This window comes from Anser cygnoides, chromosome 7 (genome assembly GCF_040182565.1).
Source record: "Anser cygnoides isolate HZ-2024a breed goose chromosome 7, Taihu_goose_T2T_genome, whole genome shotgun sequence".
NCBI classification, from domain to species: Eukaryota; Metazoa; Chordata; class Aves; order Anseriformes; family Anatidae; genus Anser; species Anser cygnoides.
The window spans coordinates 1,834,875-1,858,367 of NC_089879.1; the positions used below are offsets into that span (position 1 = coordinate 1,834,875).

Sequence of the window (23,493 nt, forward strand, 5' to 3'; positions counted from 1 at the left end):
TTTTTGTAAAGAGGGGAAAAACAGTACTATAAATGGGGACTCTACTTCAAAGTCTTCCCCCATTCAGGACCGGAAACAAGAATACTGTAAAAGGATTCCTTACAATTTCACAACTGCTAATATAATATGTTCAAATTTTGCTTTAGTTTTTAAAGTTAGAAGAAAAACGAGTACATTACATCCTCTGATCTTTTCAATTGTTCAGATCAATATGTTCAAGTCCTCACAAAAGGGAAATTCTCACTTACAGCTGCTTCACAACTTAAATGAGAAAAATCTTAAGCGTGTTTCTAAAAAATCTGGAATGAAGAGAAAAAATGACAAATGTTGAAATTAAATATCAAAGCATTTGTTAAGTCATGAAAGAAAATCTAACTCTTTCAATAGAGAAAAAGGGTTATATTTTTCCTTCTGGGGAGGAGAGTTTTGACCATGACTAGTTTGCATCTGTCACGACTATCTATAAACAACAATTATTTCCTTCTGTTATTACATAAAAAAAAGAAAACAAGACACCATCATTTGGCCTACAGCAACATAACCACTGAAAGAAAATTCTGCTAGGGTTCAATTTGCATGATAAACTGTTGTTAACAGATACCATCTGTTTTTAAATTTAGTAAAAGGACCCATATTATACAGCTCATTACAAATATTACTAACTCTTAGACAATGACTCTTGTAAAGTGTACATTGCAGCTAATGAAGTAGAAAGCTTAAACAACAAATCATTTACAAGTTTTTGTACAGTATTTCTAATGGAGGGAGTTTATAATCATAGGAAAATGTAATCACTTATGTTAAGCAATCCATGGACCTAGTCAATGTAGCACAAACAGCCATTATGCAAAATTATGACATTAAAGGAAAAAGACTATTGCAGACTTCGCATTTTACAGAATACGCCACACAAACTAATAACTTTGAAAGAATTAATCTGGTGAGATCCCTCACTTCCAAAACAGTATTTTCCATCAAATATAAAAAGCAGGTTCAACCTGGACTGAGATTTGCTGTCCTGAATTAAACCTGACACCAGTAACAAAGGGGATTCTGTAATGGACATCGGATCTTACAATACAGTGCATTAATGGGCATCACGGTGAACATAATCTGTCAGGAACATTCACAATAAAGATGTTCCACTGATTAATGTTCCACTAGGCCTGGATTTAATAATTTATATAATTTGTATTAACTTTAAAATTGCTATCACTACGGTGGACAAGGATAAAACACAAACAATACAATACAATAATTTCACACAAGAAAACACTATATACTGCAATTAAAACTGTTGTTTTCATACAAGAGTAATTGTTCAAGATTTACAGAGATGAATTAATGTTAAACAAAGCTGCACATTCAAACAATATTATAGGAAAATACTTCTAAGAGGTCATAAATACTTTATAAATTACATTAATATTGGTGTTTGGTATTATTGCATTTTTATTATTTTAAAATGTATTTTTAAATATTATTCCCATAAGAATATATGCTTCTATAAAACAAACAAACTTTTAAAATAATGACAGTGTGTCTTACAAAAAACACCCCCATTATTTTTTCTGTACTTTGCATTGAGAAATAGCGATGTTACAGTATTAAAAATGGCCATTGTGCATTCATTCAAATAATCCTTGTTTTTATACAAAGAATTAAGCACCACTTCCTGAACCATTATATTGTAAGGTTCGTGGGTATTGGTCAAGAATATCCTGTGCTATCCTATCAGGATGATTAATGAAGGCACCTTTTTCACAGAATGTCAGACTCTGCCTTTTTAACAACTGACCTTTCATAGAATACTACTGAACTCATAATTCCACTTTTGTTCAGTTTCTTATTAGTGGAGTTAAAATTAATACTTATGGGAATGATGGCTAAGGTGATGCACAGTAAATCTTATAGCACATCAACCTTCTACACCGACTACCAAAGGAATAGTACCTGCATTTGTCTAGTTCAATAGCATAAGTATTCTAGTAAAACTCTGTGTCCTTTTAAAAGACAAATTAGGTCAATATTCAACCCTCTTTCAAGTACAAAGCTGTACATATAGAGAAACACTTCCAAAGTTCATATATCCCAGCGAAATAGTTAATGCCTACTGTATATTACGGAAGCGTGGGTCCTGCTGCACTGCTGGGAACTTCAAGCTGACAGCGACGCGGTACAGCCTGAAACAGGCCGTAACCCACATTTCTCTTCAGGGGAGACGTTTTAACAGCCTGGGAAGCTGCAGCCATTTACTCCCCGGTATGGCCACACGCATCTCCACATCCTAAAAGCCACGTCTGCCAAACGGGGAGTAACAGCACTGATTTGCCACCATGAAGGCTTTGGAAGCCAGTGATGCTGTGAAGATAACTGTGTTTTGGAAACCACTACCTTGCAAAGCTGTCTGAGATGAACAAAGGACCCTTATTTCTCCAAGGTATTTAAAGCCCAACGAGCTGTTAGCAGACTTCTAGGGGAAGGGAACACCAAAATCCCAGATGCCACGCATGGGTTGGTGTGGAGCCGGCAGCGTGTGACGTGCCGCCCTCCTGCAGGGACGCCTTGGCCTGTGCAGATCCCCTCTCCCAGGAGGATTAAAATGACCTGTGGCTGGACGTGGCCTTGCCCTGCCTCCCCACAGGCCTCCTGGCCACCGTGGCTGCCAGCGTTCAGCAGAGGTTCTTTCCAGCTCACTTGTGACAGACCACCTCTGCCAACTCCTCCTTTTTTCTACATCCCACCATGTTCCTCTCCTTGTCTATCAATGCTTCATCTCAAGTGCCCACGTTCTCCACCCTGCCCAGTTTGCAGTACCGGGGTTTCACCTCTTACCCTTGGCCTCAGCAGCACGGCAAGGAGCCCGACTGGACAACGGCACCCCGAGGTGAACATGCAAGGAGGCAGCGCAGCTCCAAACCCTCCCGGCCTCCCCTCTCCTTCCCTGCAGCGTCAGGAATGTAAAGGACAGGAGAATGGTGGGGGCTTAAGTAGGTGACGTGGCTTTGACACGGCCTACCACAAGTCCTTTTGCATCCCAAAGAGATGAAGATGAAAGAGGATTTTCAGATACTGACCACGAGCTCTAGCTACGGCCGCTGCCGCATCCACGAGGCCCGTGGAGGAGCTGGACATGGGGATGGCCGCACTGCCCCCGTCAAGCCGTGAAGCTGCACGCAGCAGGAGAGCCCCAGGAGCAGGCACCGCATCAGGTTCACAAGCAATACGGGCTGGATTAGGATTGCTCCTAAAATGCGATAACTCAGTTTCAGCTGTTAAGATGCAATATCTCCGTTTCATTTTTCAGAGCTCACGTGCCATTTCTGTAACGCGGTCTGCCCCTCGGCATAGCCAAACCCTGCATGTGTCTGCAGTGGCCAGAGCCACAAAGCCTGCTAACGCCTCCACGTACCATGGTCCAAAAACATTTACTAAGAGGTAATGGCACGAAGGAATTAAGAACGTGCAGTTCCACGAAAGCAGCTCAAGTAAAATATGCTGGGATCTGCTTAGTTATAGGAAGAAAAGAAAAGAAAAAGATGAGTTTGAGTTAAGTAATTAGTTCTTCGGTAAAGATATTCATTAACATACCTGCCTATAATTTTGTCATTTAAATCAGAACAATAGCATCAACTCTCTTCCTCACTTTTATATACTAACATTCTTAAACGCCGAAGTTATCAGGCTACAGAGAGCTTTCTAGCCTTAAAGACATTTTAAGATGATAAAGATGTGAAACTTTTTATTGGTAAATGAAGATCAAAATACATGCTCTGGCAGCGCTCTATCTGATGTCAAACACTTGAGACATCACACAACTGGTAGCAATTCTGTAGTAAAACGTGCAATAATACAAGCAATCTGCAGCTTAATTTTTCTCTATGCATTCATTCACATTCATGTGAAGTCCATTCACATTCATTATGAGATAAGGCATCTGCATTATGGCTAAATATTTTATCTTGCAAACACAGTGGCATTTGCACAGTTTCAACCCTTGCAAATCAAAGAGGCCATGAGGATTTCACCCAAAATGAGGTTTTCTAGAACAAAGCTAGAGGACATTGGAACGAATTTCAACCTCTCCTTAGATCTCAGTATTTTTCATAAGGCCAGCTGGGCTGTAACTTAGCTGTCCCATCATGGAAGACCTGAGACCAATGGAGATGTCCAGCTCCTCTGTAGAAAACCAGTTCCTCTAATGCAACCTAAAGAACTGACAGTACCTGGCTTTCTGAGCAGCATTCCTGATCCTTCTGACAACCGTTACTACAGTAATAGGTATTGCTTAAGAAATAAAGCTGCACAAAACTAAAAGAGTCATGTTCGGGAATCAATTTTACTCCTGTACCAAAAGACAGAAAAGCATTTCCTTGCTCTTTCATTTTTAGAAATGCTGTCATACTGGGAGAAGATAGGGCATTTTTCCCTGCACAAGAACAAAAAAGATTTTACAACTTTGTCAAGATTGAATTTTCAGAAGTTACACGAGAAAGTACTCGTATTCAAAACTACGAAAAAATGTACTGAAATGTTGGGTCTTCTCATAAATTTTGAAAATAAAAGTTTGCAGATTCTAGCTCATAACTTGCCACAAGATAGTGGCAAAAAGCTGAAGTTATGTCCTTTCTATTGATGATATAAAATTAGCATGTTTAAATTGTATTTTTACATGAAACACTTTGATAAGTTTTTGTTCATAAATTTTATATACACTTGTACAATTAAGACAGACACGAAGTACATACAATCTCCTAGAAAAACATCTAAATGTGAAAGGATTGCATGACAACACAAATAACTGAAAATGTTTATTTCAACTGCTTGTCTAGAGCAATTCTGAACTATGATTTCTTCTGATTAACTTATGCTAAAGAAATCATAAGCCACAAACCTTATTTTGTTTTAAATGCATTTTAGAATGAACAAAAAAAGGTAGGAAATCTGAGTTGTGCCAGATTACAAAAGAGAAATGAAAATCTGTTCCTCCAGTTCTGAGGACAAGGAATCAGGGTCAGAGCAACTCTCATGTGCAATATTAAGAGTTCACGCTATCAAAAACTTACTGTTAGATACAGCCAGGTATCTTTCCTTTAAATATAACGCAAAGACCCACATAAAACACAGGAACCTGGAACCCCACACAGTATCTCTGATGTTATCTGTGTAACAGAAAGAAATGGTCAAGGTACAAGAAGTAGAAAGAGTGCTTTACTAAACAGATTGCTCAAGACTTTGCCTTACACCGAAAGGAAAAGACTACAAATGGGTAAGTAGAGCAGAGATACAATAGCAAATGTATTCCCTCAAGTATGAAAGATGAGACAATAACTACAAAGACACAGAATTTTTATGGAGCAATTTACAATGAAAGTGCAACACGAAGCGCAGTTCCATATTTATCCCAGACCAAGAAACGAGGGAGACTATGTGCAAGAAAAGAGAGCAGCAAAACAAGCTAATGAAACTCAGGCAGCAGTGGCCAAGTGTCATTGCAAAAGCAGAATAGCAACAGGAAAATCCTGAAGCACTACCATAAAACAGCCTCTATGACAACAAACTCAGTAAGTACAGGATGAACATCGCAGACGAAGCCCTCAATTTGTGTCTGCGGCGCTGGTGCTAAGCTCTTGGCTCGCTGCAGTATCAGCGTCCCAAGGGTGGGGGCTGAGAAAGGCGGGTTCAGTAACCACTGCCAAGGAAAGCCCATCGTCCTGTTCTCACTGTCTATTATCAGATGAACAAATACAAATGTACAATACTCATCCACCTTTCAATTCAAAAAGAAATATTCAAGAGCCTCAGAAAGACTGTTGCGCTATTTAATAGAGCTCCAACAAACCCAAGTCTCCAACTCTTCCCCACGCAAGTGGTCAAGTAGTTAAAAAAAAATCTTTAGGGATTTTTTTTTTAGGTGTATACAAAAATATTTTGCAATCCTAATTGAACCAGTAAGTCTCCTCCTATGTACAGTAACAAACATCATTACTTAAAAGATCCATTGAAACAGATTCTTAACTGTTCAACTGATGATCCCTTCTGTAGACTGAAACCTAATTCAGGGATTTCTGGTGGGCAGAAAAGTACTTGTACCATATAATAATGTCCATAGTATATAGAATAAATGCTGCCACCTGCGTTATTGGATAAATGTGTTGGGAATGCCAGTTTCATAGGAATTTGTCAAATAAACAAGGGCATCATATGCTGGATTACTCAGAAGCAATAGCATGACCATTTATTTTAAATGATGGAACAATTAAGAAAAATATGACCATTTTTAAAATTCAATTCATTAGCAGTTGAAAAGTTTACTCCAGGTGGAAAGTCAGTACTTAACAGGACTCCCAGTTTAGAAGTGCTGGATGAATGAAAAAGATGTATCCCAATTAATGTACACAGATGTCTCTCCTGGAGTCCAAAACAAAGCAGACCTTTCAATTTGGTAAGTGCTAGCCTGACAGAGCCTGTAGTTAAGTTGTATAAGTCAAGAGTTATCTTGGTGATAAATTATCCCAATTATTACGGATTTTTGATAACAAAGTGATAGACCCAAAAGAAAAGTATTGAGTGTAACAAAGTAACAATGTGAACTGAGACAAAACAAAAATTTAATATGCAAGTGTCACAACTGTCTTTATTATTTCAGCAAGGCTACTATTTAATAAATTAGTAAATATATGTCCAGATCTATTAAAGATTTCAATTAAACTAAGAATTAAGATGGGGCAAGCTTTTGGCATGAATACCAGTAAGTAGTCAGACATAAATCAGAAATACCTGCAGTCATCCAAATGCTAAATCCAACATGAAGCAGCCCTACTTTGTCTCTTGGAAATATAAAGAATCCAACAACAACAACAACAGAATTTTTACCCCTAGCATGCTGGGCTAAAAGTGGCTGTGTAGATAACACTGCTTTCAAAACAAGACATTTTACTTTACATACTGAAGCCTATAAAAGGATGCAAGATTCCAGATCTACATCACAGGCAAAGTTAAAAGTCTGACTCATTCAAGATGTGAACATACAGCACTATCAGCAGGTAAGAAATGTTGACAAGAATGTGTATGTGTACTGCTACTTTTTATTTTCCTTCAGCTTCATTATACCTGGGGGTTGTTTTTTGACCATTTGGCATTTCTTTACTTTGATTTATCATTAGTTCAGGCAGAAGATTCTTTGTTCAAGTTACCTACATACACTGGAATTCATATGCATCATGAATGTATTTTTGTTCCTGTATTCTTTTGTTGTCTGCTTTTGTTATTGCTATAAGTCCTCTGAAAAAAAAATGTATTAAAAAAAAGTATTTCCCAGAACAGACAGGAAACGAGACATGCTATCACAACTCTGAGGATATCCTCTGTTTCACACTGAAGCATAAATCTTAAAACCCAGAGGATATCTGCATAAATGAAGAGCATCTGGACAAGCTCAGAGTCACAAGCAATATTACCCAGCACACAGAAAACTCCTGACCTACAGGAGTTGATAGGTGATCCCAACCATGACCAACAGAAATTGCAACCAACGCTGAAGCCAAGTAAAATGGGGATCGGGTTTAACAGACAAGCACACCATCAGAGCAGCAAAAGCAGAAAACCTCCAGAAACTTTAACGTGGAAAAAGCCTGCAAAAGCAAGCAACAAGTCCCCCCCTGCCAAAGACGACATCCACGTTGGGTGGCGGTACCTGCCACCATCGGCAGAAGGAATCAGATTGTTTCCAAGAATTCAAAGAGAGGTGGAGAGAACCAAGGCAGGCTCTGGCACTCTGTCTGGGAGAGAGGGAAAGGGTTCGACACAGAGATCAGGTCAGTCCGGACTTTTGAATTTCAGATACATAAACACGAGACATTTTCTATATTCAAGTGTTCGTGTCAGTGTTTAAAATTAGAACAAACTATTTTCAGAGGTGAGGAACATTCATGAGCTGTGAAAAATGACTACTTTCAAATTATTGAGGTAGTACATTTCAAATTGCCTTAATATAAGCTGATTTATATTTATGACCAACTCTTTCATATAGTGGTTAAACTTTCTATAACTCCTTCCAAGTCTGATCATTGAACGTGAAGAGTTTAAAAAGTGGGAGGAAATATTCTCTTTCTCCCTTATATCTAGGCATCTGTACCCCAGGCTGTTCAGGGCAGCTAGCCATCACAAGAAGAGGTTTTCCACAGGCTGCCTTTTGATCAGCATGGTTGTATTAGTCTACTGTAGCACCACGTGCCACAAGAGGTCTAGGTCTAACGGAACAGCCATCAACAACTTGGTGTGTTTCCATAATGCTTTTTAAATAATGCAATAATTGCCTGATGGCCATACCTATTCCTACAGACGAGTATGTTTTTTGCATTAGTGTGGACTGATCCACCCGTGAACCCAACGGCCACTCTTTCAGGGAGACTCATTCTTCTTGACAGCAACCTGTGATGAAACCTTCAATTCACTTTTAGGAAAGTTAAGAGGTTTCTCATTGAAACTCAAAGGACAGTAAAAATATTTATCTTATTAAAGTAGACTTTCAAGGCCTTTCATATGAGCAACTTCAGTGCCACAGGTTGGTTGGGGCAGGATGAAAACAAACAGCCTGCCATTACATGGTAAATAAAGATTTAAAAAGCATTTCAGTGTCACATCACTTTGTCCTTGTGGAACGGTCTGTATGGCAGCTAAACCACAGTCCCTATCCTGCATCTTTTCAGTGCATACGACTGAAGTAAAAAAACTTGAAAAATAATCTAATTGCCCAGACACTCCATAGTAAAAATATATATATCTCAAATCCTGAATGTCTGTAAGACAGGCAGCTTTCCAACATGGTTCTCATATGTGATAAATATGTCTAGCCGTCCAGTAATACAGTGCAATGAATGTGGTAAAAAACTAGTCTTTTGGAATGTTTTCTTTCCAGCTCCGGAGAGGCTTTCCATTAGGACCAGAACATGCTCACCATTTGTGCAGCTGAAACTCTTAAGTGCTAGATGCCTTTCCTCCTCCCAGGAGCCAAGCTGACACCAAGCCAGGCAGTGTCTGCCCAGCATCTCCAGGATAAGATAATTTTGTTTGTGTGTGTGTCTGCGTATTAAATCAGTGGTGGTGCCACACACATCTGTATCACAGTGCCCATGAAACAATCACAACACAAAGAGCACATAATATGAACAAAACATCTACAGAAGCAGGATGGTAACTGTACAGAGAGACTACGTTAATCATAATAGCCTGAACATGAGCAAAACCTAACTGCGGGATGACCAAATCAAGGGCACGCATCACTAACGATGAGGAGAGATAAATGAAAACAAAAATTGACTGATAGTCTAAGAGACAAACTTATTTTAATTTTACCTCGTTGCTTTACTGCTTCCTGCCCTGAACTAGCACAAGCAGAAATATCCTCTACAATAGTCCTCTTTCACACCAGACAATCTGTAAAATCATGTATAAATCTACAATATTATTAAGCAAAATAAAATGCAATTAAAAAAATCTATTAGTACGAATGACAATTTACGTATTAGTAGACTACAACAGTAGGCCTCCCAAATGTCAAAATTAACTAAAGAAATTGATAGCTGTTCAAAACCTAATTTGATTAAATGATCACCAGGATTTCACATTTGCTGTTTATGACATAATACGTTCACTCAGAAGTTTAGAAGCAATCAAAAAAGCTTTTATTACCAACAAGGACTCATTTTAATATGCAAAGAGGCAATTGTGAGTATTTATCACTTGAAGGATTATATGTACTAAACAACTTTAAATTCTTCAAAATCCAATAGGAACTTATTTTTACTGAATCAGGACTTCTGAGAACTAACAACGATGGATGCTGAGTCTCTGGTATATCTATCCCTAGAATTCTTCTCACTTAATCGTTTAATGAATAACTCCTTTAAGGAATTTGGGGAAGTTTGATTTAAAGATGATATAGTTAGGCAATTGCTGACAATGTCAGCGATTAAATCATCTTAACAGTGGAACAGTTATATTCTTTTCACCAGGAAAGATAATGCAAAATCCTTTGACAATGGATTTAAAAATCGCCAATTAAGTCTTTTCTAATTTGAGGAGGATGCAGTTCTGTTCCACACTACTAGATGGACATTTCCAGTCCCCCCTCAATACCACGGTCTGCAGCAAACTCCTACCCTATCACCCTTACTGGCCTCTGGCATATAATGCCAGCAGCATAGAAGAGCTCAGTTACTGCCTGTTGATGTGGTTTGCTAACATAAGACTTCTGCATTTAAGATTTTAAAACTTTCATAAATGTTTATAAGAACTGCAAGGGACCACTCAGTCTCTCCTGCTGAAGTGACAGTTCCCAGACTTCAATGGGACTTGGATTTGAGTCTATGTAAATTACACTTAGATTTAATATTCAGAAAGTACATGCAGAAAATATAAATCACCATGTTTCTAGGAACAGCTTTGTACCTGCTGATATTGACAGCAAAAGGCAAAACCAGAAGCTTGAGGCTTTCAGAGAAAGCCTGAGGTGTGGGCTGTACAGTGGGGTCCTCCGGCAGCCTCCAGCCTTCCCAGCTGACGTGGCACCCGCTCCACGTGCCAATACCGGGGTGAGGTCCTTCACTACTGGCAGGAGCACTTTGTGTCAGCATTTTGAAATCCTGATACTGAAGGAAAATGAGATGAGATGTGATACGGAAACCAGCACTAAATGTTTAATATGATCAGCAAGTCACAATTATTTCTTAAGTGTCTTTTTCTGGATAACTTTTTCCACTGCATGATCTTGGTGAGAAGATAATACGAGATGCTGCTTTTGAATAAGTTATACATTTGCCTTGCTTTACTTGAACATAACAATGCTACCATTATTAATATTTTTAGTCTACAAAACAGCACTAGCCTTCCAAAGAAAAAGTCCTTGACCAAAATATCAGAGGATATTAAACTGAGAAGTGATCTACTGATGCAAATCATTAAATCTATTTGCATTTGCTTACTGAACCCTAACACAGAAATTAAACTACATAGTGTAGGAAAAAGAGCTGGTTTTGCATGGTTAAAAGGAGACATCTTGGAAGATCCAAGCTCTATGTCATTAATTTTCCTTCTTCCCCTCATTAACAAGTAAAATGTTTTCACTGCTTGAAAAGTTTTAATAAATAGGAAAAAGCAGGGCAGCTGACATAAGTTTTTAATGTAATATACAAGAGCTTTTAATATTTTTACATATATTAATGCAAAAGCTAAAAATAAATGTTAAAAGGTTACATTTGTGAAGAAAGAAAAATGGCATTTACAGTTACAGGATAAGATTTTAGAATTTAACTCTTTCTCTTCTGACACGGTTTTCTGAAGATCATTTGCATTTGACTGAAATCGGTGTAATTGCACAGGCGAGCCCACTGCCGCGGTGGTACGCGGGTTCAGGACACTATTACCCTGCAGCTCTGCATTCCAGTATCATTCACTGGGTTTTGTCCTACCCAGTCAGAAGTGTTAAGTTTTCTTTAGACAATGAATCAAGGTAGGCTTTTGAAGAATAACTGTGATTAGCACAAGCATTATGTATGTGATCTTCGTGAGCTTTACTGCAAGTGCACGAACCAAAGGAGCAAATAATGACCGGCTGTTGCTGTGACATCTCCAGCTACAAATGGGCAAAATCAGAAAATACCAGATAAACCCCAAAGAACCCTGACACTTTCCTAACAGTATACAATGCTCTGATCGTGGCATTTGCATACTCAAGGCTCTTCAGGTAGACATCACAGGCTGCTCAGCAAAACACTGGTTTTCAATTCAATTCCCTCACGGGTCTGCAGGAAGGGGCCGTATTGTCCAGGTGGGCCTCTGTACTCATACGCCACTGCTTAACCTCAAAACAACTCTGTGGCTTTAAATTATCCTTGGCACTATCTGCCTATGTATCTAGATTTTTTTATTATTATTATTTTTTTTTTTGAGGACTAGAAAAGCCTGGGAAGAAAACCAAGACAAAGATTTGCTATATTTAAGAATACGCACTAATTCAGATCTATAATAGAAACATAATCCATGGCATTATGCAGTCCATTCTCCCATCTTTATAGCAAGGATTTGCAATGGAAAAATGCTCCACTGCATTAATCTACCTCTGGCATGAGAAGTGGAAAGGTTCCACTCATGGTCTGAATTACAGAAGGAGTTAGTAAAGATACACCAGGCATAATATCTGTGGCATAGTATAGGGCAGGGTGTCAAGAAAAGATTTCTTTCCTAAGAAATTTTGTGAAAACATGAGGCTGCATAGACAAATTCTCACAACCCTCTTTGGCAAAATTATTTTTCATAACTACTATGGCTCTATATCTTCTGCACTAGAAATAAACCCATCATATTTGTGGGATTTTCGAGTGGGTGTCTGCACAAGTTATATTATCCAATACAGTTTGTTGTTATTTTTGCCATTTTAAAATATCATCATTGTAAAATGTGATCACTGCGTTGTTATAACATTTCCTGCTTAGAAGTCTTGGCCAGCCACCCAGGTTTACAAATGCACACAAGTCTAGCAGCAAAGCTGTTCTTCTGCACACTAAAATAGATGTTTGACTATTTTGACATGACATTGTCCATGTTAACATTACAGATTTTAAAACATCAGAAGATTAGCACGGATAATAATAAGCACATTAGAATGTATTATTATTATTTTTTTTAATGCAGAGTCCTCAAAGGCTTCTCCAGTTAGATTTATGGGAAAAAAACACAACTGTGAAGACTTGCAAAAAGCACTCCTATTTGAATCTTGCAATACTGTCTTTGACAGATGAATAGAAATGCAGCAGTGCTGTCAGGAAAAATAACACATCTAAAGTACAGTATTGATTACAGAGGAGTTGCTTGAGATTCACCTCAGTTTAAGTGAAAAAGGAATTTTTTATTTTTTTCTCCACTCATGCAAAATAAAGTTCACCATCCACACCTGCCAGTAAAACTTACCCTGCAAACCATTTCAAAAAAGATATGAAACTAAGTATTTGAGCTGTACTATGTATAAGGCTTTGTTTGACAAAGTCTAAACTTTCTAGATGTTTTTACACTTTATTTTGTTTAAGTTTTTGAAGCACCATTTCCAATAAAAAGTTTTCTTACCTTGATGCAGCATAAACAATCTGTAGCATCTCCACAAGAAACTGCGAAAAAAACTAGCCCAGTTTATTTTTAATAAAAGGAGGACTATGCTATATAATAACTCTTCCTGCCACATCCATTGAATCTGCTGAAATAAAGATTGATGCCTGGATATTTGTAGACACTTCTTCCACAGAAGGTAATATTTCTTTTTTTCTTTTTTTCTTTTAAATATACCTCCTCCTGGTATTTTGCAATAATTTGAAAAAAAGTAACAAGCATCATCTTCCTATTATCTAGAAAGAAAAGATGCAGATGCTTAAGTCGAGCAGCAGAACACTCAATGAGGTTTGCGACAGCTTAAGTGCCACAAGTTAAACAACACGCAGAAATAAAAGACTGAGAAACAGAAAGATGGACGAGGGAAGACTGGCCTTCTCCTTTTGGTGATCATTCTACACAGATACCCAAAACCTACTTTCAAGTTGTGCATCAATATATACATGAGCATTGTCAGGATTGTGAAGGGTTAAAACGCAAGAGAGAAGCAGACCAAACAGCCCAACAGAGAGCACCGGTACTGGCTCACATGTAGGGCTTTCCTTTCATTTTCAGGTGAACTAAAGGTCTAAAAACCTGCCTGGATTTTGCCCAACAGGCTGGACTGTGCTGCGGTCCTTTTATCGGGCAAGCAGTAAATTACATCCCTTTTGGCTTTCTAACTTAAAATGCTGAAGAACGACAAAATACAGACAGGAGTCCTTGAAGCACTCAGGTTACTAGCTATAATCATACTCAGAGGTTCATTCTGAAACAGCCTTGTGTCCAACAGCTAAAAATCTAACACGGCAGCACCATAACACGCTGAAGTTGCAACCGTACTTTTGGCACTTACATACCAGCCTGACAGCGCACTGTCCTGGCTGGATTTATTCTGAAGGCCTCTTTGGCACAAGCCAAGTGCTCGCTTCACTAGCTAAAAGTTTAAATGCTGCTCGCTCACGGCTGCTGCAGGCTCCCCGGTGTCACGAACAAGGTGATCTGGAGTGAAAGAGCTTTCTCAATGCTTCAGCTGCTCCAACTGGCTGGGGAGGGGAAGATGACTTTCTGGAAGAAGGCACAGGAAAAGGAGCTTTAAAAGTAATAACAGGGATCCCATCAGGAAGAGGCACGGCTGGAAGACTTTTAATCCCGCGGCCTTTAAAGAACACCACACAAGATATCCAACTCAGAATGGTCTAATGGAAAGAAAAGAAAAGCTGCGCCCCAGAAGGGCGACACTCTCGGGTCAGCCAAAGCCGTACCTTGAAGCTTTCGGGAACAAAGTACAGAAGCCAAGAGCACGTGCAGCAGTCCAAGCCTTTCACCTAGCCTCTACTGAGGGACTTAATACATTCAGACTCGCATCAAATGCGGACTGTATCTCAAACCTAATCTGTTTATATTAATGCCTACAAAAGATCCATCTAATGAACCATTTTCCAGTCACTGTAAACAGTAATTAAATACATTAAACTATAAAAAAGGAAAGTGCCACGCAAAGCATACTTTGATCATTGATAAATGCCGTCAGCTTGGATGATTATGGTATTTACAATAGTAAGTGCTCTGTTTCAGCTGGCAGGAAGGCGATGCATCTGGACTTGTCCACAGTCGACGTTTTAACATCTTCCCCTGTGGGGGCAGGACCGTGACCTTACGGAGGACAAACACTGCAACAGAACTTGCTGTTAAGAAAACCAACCAAAAATAAATATAATTTTTTAAGAAGTGGAGAGATTTCTTATAATTTTCTTTTTTAATGTTGTGGTGTGTGGACCATAGGATGACTCCATATGGACAGCGGTCTTGGCCTTATGAAATAATCATCAACACAGCTCTACTTGCACAAGAATAATGGCTGCAAATACAATCTTCAGTAGAAAAAGAGCCCAGTGGTTCCTTCCAGGTACATAATGTCTTTTCTGAAGAAATGTCATTAAGTGTATAGAGCCGATTCTACCACTAGCTTAAGTTTCAGAGAGGTATCTAGTACACCTTTTTTCCCCTGCTTTACATTTAGAGATCATCACAAAATCATTAGCTATTTTTTTCCCCAAGTGTGTACTTTGTCTCAATCAGGTTTTCCTCCAATTCCACTTCAATTATAAAATCTCTACTGTCACACAACAATTTTAAGGAAGAACTGAACGGGGAATAATCACACCTCTTCCACATTACTGTCAATAACCCTCTGTACACTTAACTCGCTTAACTTCAGGTGTTTGTGGTAAAACAGACATCTATTCAAAACAGCTAAGTGGAGTAGTTGCATACCTATCTCCGTCAGTTGGTTTTTAGTATGCCCCTGAGCTCCACTAAGTTTCTTAGCCTTGGCTGATGCTTATTGGAAAAATAGGAGGAGTGGCACTCTCCCAAATGCCTCCCACTTGTGGCATCAAAGTGAGATATCACTCACAGTAAATTTTACAGTATGAGGAATGAAACAGTTAGCAAAGTTGACATTTAAACCATCATCACTGGCTATGATTAAATACCTCGGAGATGAACGGAGTGGTTCACACCTCTCCAAGTTATTGTTCTAGGCTCTTATCAGACTCCCATACACCGCTGCGTTAGCTGCATTTTGACACACTTGAGATTTTCTTTGAATCTGTAATGGCTGGAAACCGGCTTAGAAAGATTCTGGAGAGTTTCTGATAATGTTAATCTGGCACAGAGACTGAAACACTGGCTAACTTGTTGAACTTGTAGATTCACCCTTGGAAGGTGTTGGCAGATTACTAATACAGGAATGGCCAGAGTGGTTCCTTGTTCCTCCTCCTCTGACTGTCAGTAAGATAGGGGGAAACGAAATGCTATAGAGAAATTGCAATACACTAGCAACTTTTCTGCAGTCTTGAGTTCAAATCCACATCCACGCTGACAAATACCCAATTCCCCGAGTCCACGTGAGAGGGGACCATTTGCACACATCTATTTCTGCCCAGGTATGTAGCCCCGGTGCCTGTGTCGGGCAGCCACGTGCCCTGGAGGAGCAGCAGCACGGCGTCGAGGCGGGCGGCTGCCCCCAGGTCATCCGGATCCTGCCCCAGCGACAGACCGCAGCCAGCTCAGCTCAGCTTCTACGTGAAAAAATTACCAACAGCTGCATCCTTCTGTCATTTGGCGGATGTCGGAATATCAGCACGTTAGCACAATTGTGAATTTAAGTTTCATTTCACAAGCACATCCATAAACGCGTGGTAGTACGTCACACTATGAACGACCCAGCGCTCAGCACGACAGTTCTGTCAAATCCCAGGCTGGGAGCTGTCCCAGTTTACCTGAAGGCCCGTCACTGCTCTTCCTTCGGCTGAAATCCTCCAGGTGCCACCTCTCGGCTCTGCATTAGCAAATGAGCTGGCTGTGAAAGCCGTGGCGGTGGCTGAACGTCGGGTGGCAGGGAACCCGCGGCACGGGAAATTCCTGAAGGCATCTGCACTACTGCAACACGGCCAAAAGCTGTTCCTGCCTTGGCACCCTAACTGCTACGCCAACATCCCCGTCTTCCCAAAGCATGTTGTGCTGCAAATACTTAGCGGAGGAAGATAGCAGCGCGCTTTCTGTTATTGGTGACAGAAGTCACAAACGTGGCGCCGACCACCAAGCTGGTGATTTACCACCACACTTCAGGAGTAAAAAATCTCCAAACAATCATCCCAGGGCGAGAACACTGCAGGAGAAAGTGGAAGAACGAGAAAACTAAATCTGAAACTTCGAAGCTGCTAAAGACACTCAGAAGTAGAGTAACAGTGGAAAAAAGAAACCACAAGTTTTTCTTTTGGACATGAGCAAATAGACTTAAACACTGGCAATATTTCAGGCAGGAACAGTGGAGGAAAGAAGCATTACTTTTGATCAAGAAGGCAATATTTGTATACTCTGAAAGAAAGAAATACAATGGCTGATACAGTACTAAAAATATATATATACTTTTAGTTTTTTATAAAAATGTGAACCGTGAACCTGAAGTTCCTAGAAGAGGGAGAAATTTATAAAAACAAGCTTCACCTTAAGTATACTTCTTCCACACTTCACAATCCCGAAGCAATACATAGCAACTCGCTTCAGAAACAACCCAATAACAAATATGTGGTCCTTCAGTCGGGCTGTGAACCCGAAGCCTGTACCTCCGTACGGCGCTGCGTGTGGAATGAAAGTACCGCAGCCAGCGACGCACCACGTATCGGCATCAAACCCCGGGAAGCTGGCTGCTCCAGCCAACCCACTCTGACACCGACGTAATCGGCTCTGGTTCCGATTCGGGTATCTTAGACCTAATTAATCCTAGATTAATTCACAATGCCAAATTAAATGGCCAGTGAACAAGTCAATCCACAACTTAAATACCTGGATTAAAGTAGAAACTGGTGCTTTCAAGTTACTGGCTTAGGACAACCAATTGTTAGCACTGCACTTAGATTGCAAAACTGTTAAAAACACTTTTAGTCAGCATTCAGCAAATTGAAATTTTCAAGATTATATTTAGGTGAAATTCCTTTTATATGAAAAAATATTTCTATCTACCTATCTACCTATCTACCTACCTATCTACCTTTCTATCTATCTATCTATCTATCTATCTATCTATCTATCTATCCATCTTTTTTCCTTACATATATGTAAAGCTTGAATAAAAATTCCTCCCCCCAAACAGAAATCATTACGCCATTACATGCCTTGACTTTTAAACTCTGCTAGTTTCACAAGGAGCAGAATAACCTCAGGTTATTACAATTAGTTTCATCTCATTAATAGATCAATTTCTTTCAAGCATACTGAAAACTGAATTTTACTTTGTTGCTTCTCCTTTTAGTCTACATTACAGTCTGTGTTCTTAAGTTTTAAGGAGAGCCATCACAGAATAGGTTGTAATCTCAGGTGATTAACTGCAGAGCATTTTACAAGCTGTAAAATAGAGCAAGATCTCCACAACCTGATTATGCCATTAACCAGGCACTCTCATCAGATTTTTCTATAACTAGGAGGTTTGTCTGACAGATTGCAAGTCTTAAGTATTTATATATTTCAAAGGTTTACTTATTTTTGTTGTTAAAAAACCCTAAAATCTATATTGATTGTTACATGCAATTCTACATGAAAAGTCTCAGCAACTGTGGTGCTGAATACCAATATTTATTACTAGACTTGCGCTCATTATGGTTCTCTCTGACAGGGGTCCATTAAAATCAATTTTTATGTTTCTTATGTTTTTTTTTTTTTCCTACCCAATCTCCTTACCATGGTGTTTATTAGCCAGTTAGGAGAAACACTGGGCACTGCTTTGTTTTTATTTTATTCTGTCAAAAATAATGAGGCCAGATTTAACAGCTATTCACTAGCGATGAGTAGAAGAGATTAAATGTTATACTTCAGCACAAACATTTACAGATGGCTTTAAAATTTTTAGAACTTTATCATCAGTTAAGACAAAAGAAAGTCCCACCTTCCACCCATTTTTCAGTTTTAAAGTTCCTAAAGTAATTGTAAGAATAACCCGCGTACTGTTAACTACTGGATCACTCTCCAGTAATATTCCCTCTGCAGTATAACAATTTTTGCAAAAAAAAATCCTGCAATCTGATAAGCTAAGTGTTACCAAGATGCTACTAAAGCCTCAACGCTTCTGGGAGACTGGGAAATTAAGTCAGCTAAGCACAGAAAAAAATGGATGCATCAAGATCAAACAAAAAATCAAGGAAATAGGAAAAGAATCTAGAATTCCTGACTTCTGCCTGAAGACAAGGTCACACGATCCTTCTTCAACCAACCAACCTGGCCATACTACACGTTAGCAAGGGGCAAACCCTGCCACAATGGAAAACAGAAGCTCTCTGTATAAAAGAAAAGATCTTGCCTTATAGCTAGACTTAAATTTAAGGATGGGAGAAACACACGGTTTGTAAGTAGCAGCAACTTTATTTTGTGCAGAAATGAGTAAAAAAAAAAAAAAAAAAAGTAGTTTGGGCACACAAGTGTATTTTTGTGGAAAAAGGTTTGTGTCTGAAAGACCAATTTCTCTACTCTGTTCCCCCACCCCCACTTGCTCTAATAATATCTTACTGAAAACTTTGTTCAGAAAAAGATGGCAAGTTACTAAGTAAAACATTCAAAAACTCAATATTAAAGAGAGGAGTCATAACAACAGACCTTTGCTCTTACCTTCCGGGAGAGCTACATGAACATACCCCGTATAACAATACCTCCCCACCCACCTTCTTGGCCTTTACCAATTAATAGCCTTGAATTACTTTCTTCCAATAATACGTCATTTCACGTCAAGCCTGTATTTGTTAATACCTATAACTTCACGACTGTTTCTGTCTTCAGCTTTTGTTTTCATACAAAAGAAAACACAATTTCTTATATTCACCACCTTCAAGAGTATTTAGAGCTTTATCTTACTACTCCTCCAACCACTCACTGACATTTTCTCTTCTCAAAGGTGAAAAGTCATCACCTGCTTTAGTTGTGCTCCAGCCAGAAGCTGTTCTGTAGCAAAGGCAAGCTTCAGCCTTATCCTAAATACTGTTTTACTTTCATTCCTCATCAGCAGAAATCCAATACTGCAATCAGAGTATGAAGGAAACCGGAGTACTTATTTCCATATCACTGGAGTTGGCAAAACTGTCAAATCCAGAGGCTTGAAGGTTTTAGAATTAGAGGTAAAAACATATTTCAACCAGAATACACATTATGCTTCATATTTGTGATTAATGTCATGCACACTTAAAAAATTACAAGGGTAGTAAAATAGAAAAAGAGAAAAGGGAAAACCCCACAAGTCAAAGGAAATTTTAAAAAGAGAAAAGCAGAGTGGGGAAGGACAATATGGAGGGAAGAAAATGAAACCTGTTTGGGTCATATCAGAAAAAAAAACACAAATCATTGTTGTAAGACTGTGGCAAAGGCTGCAACTTCATTACCAGAAAATGGCTGAGGAAACAAGCTTTAATAATTAGTGTTAGTAGCTTTAATTTTGGCTGAGGATTTGGCAAAGAAATTTGGCATCTAGCAATTTTGGCAAAGGAAAATCCATACAAGAAAAGAACATAACAAAGAAAATAATTCTGTATTTCTTCTAAAAACGTCAGCTTTTCCTCACAAATAAAGAAAAAAAAAAAGAAACAACACAGAACAAAAGGATCCAAACAGGACAGTACTTCAGTAGACTGAAAAGCATTTCCATTCAACCATAACAAGTACCAGTACCTCCTCAATCAGTCCTACATTTGAGACGCTACCTCCCCTATCGTATACACCCACTGAACTCCAGAAGACATTATAAATTATAGAAACAAACCAAAGATCTCATTAGTAGTTTGCAGTAATGACTTATTCAAACCTAGTTCTGCCTGCTGGAGTATATCTATCTAGATACGGTTTTACAAAACACACTGGCAAGCGTCACTTGTCAGTGGCAGATTCACAGGTCTGTCCAAAACGAGGGGGCAGGACATACATTCAAAACCTCCTTTAAGCATGCTTGTCTTTTAGGACATTTTTTAGCTAGTATTAAAGATGCAGAGAAAAGTGCATTCTGCAACTGCCATTCCTTAAAGGTGCTCAAGGCTGCTTTGCCTCTCACAGGAGAAAGCGCTGTGTTTTCGATATGGCTGGTAAAAACAAGCACACACAGTCTGCCTGAGATCCTCTGGGCAATCTGTTTCCTCTCCTACACACTCAAACATAGGATCAATAGGACATGAACTTACCCATTTGGCAGCACACTCATTTTTGGAAGTTTTATTTCATGTAAGCCTGTTTCACACCCAGATATCTCCAGTTTTCCCACGGGGCTAAGCAGAACTGCATGCTTCTCCTTGCACTGAGATTCTCCCTCTTTGGAAGTTACCTGTTCATAAAAACAAACAACTCTAATTGTGTGCATTGTCACCGAGGGACAGTCATCTCAATGTATTTTGTGTAGTTCTCAAAAATAATTTGAAAAAAAAAACAAAACAGTATTTCAAGTTTCTTCAACTGTGTCTTTTACTTCCAAAACTCTAACTTGGAACGAGCTGTCCTGAAAAGTCAGCATCTAAATCAAAGTCTTAAAAAAAAAAAAAAAAAAAAAGAAAAAAGAAATGTTAACAGAACAGTGACCTTCATAAAAATCACAAGTAATAGAAGTTTCATGGTTGGTTTATCAGCTAACATCCGATGTGAAGTGTTTTGACACTGATTTCAAAAGGGTTATTATGACAACAAGGCATATTCACCGGCTTACAGCAGCAATGTTATGCAAATAACTGCGGGAACACAAATAGAATATGTCTGCTGGAAAAAATGTATGAAAAAATCAATCATTCCTTAGCAACATTTTTTATTCCCATTGTTACCAGTCTGGTTTTACAGTTACTGATAGGACGTAGTTGGAAACCGATGCCAAGCATTTCTCAATATTGTTCAAAACCCACAATAACTTCCACATCAAATTCCTCTTGCCTTAACAAACAGTCTGAATCAGTAGATATTGGAGTTTTATTTGCAGTTGGGTTTGTAAAATCATTAGGAAAAGTAACAGGACTGAAAACTTTCATTGTGGAGTCACTCAGACACCAAACTTTAGGTTTGGGTCACATCACAATAGGAATGGTGCCAGCAGGACGACGACGACCTTTGCTCCAAAAAGCCAACACAAGAAAACTTGATGAGCAAACATCTTGGTAACATCCTGGTCTGGAAGACCAAAATGGCTCCTTGTCTTTTAAAACCACTATGACCATATAACTAACCTGCAATTTGCCTGATACCTGAATAATTCACCGGTTTTTGTAATACTCAGAACCAGCACAGTCTCCAAAGACAACTACATGTTGACTAGCCAACATGTTGACTAGTTGGTCAACTATGTTGACCAGTATTTGAACCATTTCACAGTCTGACCCAAACCTCTCTCAAGTCTGCCTGACCTATGACAGAGCTGCCTTTTAAAAAAAAAAAGACTGCTGGTTTTTAGAACTGAGCCTCCCAGTTTTGAGCCAGCTAGCTCTTCACATTTTCAAGTTCTGCTCCTCTGTTCCTTTTCCTATTTTATTTTCTTGAAGAACTTTAAAAGAGTATTTCATTTTTTTTCATTTTTTTTTTCCTGAAGGATGAATTAGCATTAACACCAACGATGCTTACAATTTTTTTTTACAATACGGGGTCCATAAACACTAGCTCTCTGAACCTGAGGAGGGGCAGAAAGGCAGCCGATGGTTTTGCTGCACTGCGGGAGATGGGGCGTCAGGGACCGTACCCCAGGAGGGGCAGTTCGGGGCTGCTGAACTCCTGCTGGAGCCTCTGCAGATGAGGGAGAGGGTACCAGGGAGCGGCTCCCCCACACCTCTCACTCTTGATCCCAGGGGGAACGTGTCCTGCAGTGAGGAGGACGATGCTGAAAGCCTGACGGATGTCTCAGGTAAGTGCAGAAGTGCCTAAGAAAGCAGGACGCTGAGTTACGAGCACGACCACAGACTGGAGGAGCATCGAGAGCCAGGCAGATCTGACTTGCAGCTGATCGCTGTCTGCAGTTGTACAACACTACATAATTTTTTTCCAAATGAGAGAAATTCTTTTGAAATCCTGTTTTTGAGTGCTATGAAATGAAGTCAAACCTGTGAGTAAAATACACATCACTGAAGAGGGAAGGAAAAAACTCAAGTAGACAGTTTTGCCCACCGGAGCAAAAGTAAATAAAAGTAATCCTACCCTTGAACTTATGAAGCAAATTTGGGAAGAACTTATGCAATTATTCAGCTACAGACACGCTGAAAAAAGCTCAAATTTACTCTTAGCTTAGAAAATTTCTGCACATTACACCATATCTGAATAATTATGGGTTCTCAGTGGTTCATTTGACTGCAATCCAAATCAGGTTTTTGCTAAATAAGCAAATGTTTGCTAATGGTACAAAGCATCTCACCTTTTCAACCAACTTCTTCCTCACTCCTTCTCCTTGCTCAAGGAGAGGAAATGGGTGAATTTTTTCAGAGCAGCATGTCACTGCAGAAATGTTAGTTAAAAAAAAAAAAAAGCAACATACAAGTTCACGTATTTGGAAAAAACAGCATACATTCTTCATTTTTATTTGTGTGACAGCCCTAAACTAGATGCACTGAACCTCATACTATGTATTCTGTGAATATAACAACTTAGTTATATGAAGACAGCTTTTTCATTATAACAAAACACGGGATGCAGCATGTAACAGAAAACTATAAATAACCCTGTAAGTTAACACCAAGCCGAAGCAAGCTTTGTAGATGAAAACCTTGAGCAATCACTAGTATGTTCAGTCTTGATTATCAGATGCACTGGACAGCAATATTAAAAGTTTTATTTTTATAAAAAAACAACATTGCA

General features: G+C 39.0%; 1 protein-coding gene across 1 annotated transcript in view; it reads right to left on the minus strand.

Moving 5' to 3' along the window:
• MGMT (O-6-methylguanine-DNA methyltransferase) overlaps positions 1-23,493 on the minus strand; it is a 170,134-nt gene that overhangs the window by 124,750 nt on the left and 21,891 nt on the right. Inside the window, exon 3 of the mRNA XM_067000914.1 lies at positions 20,859-20,998. Coding sequence (XP_066857015.1) covers positions 20,859-20,998 — 140 coding nt within the window. The remainder of the gene's footprint in view (positions 1-20,858; positions 20,999-23,493) is intronic.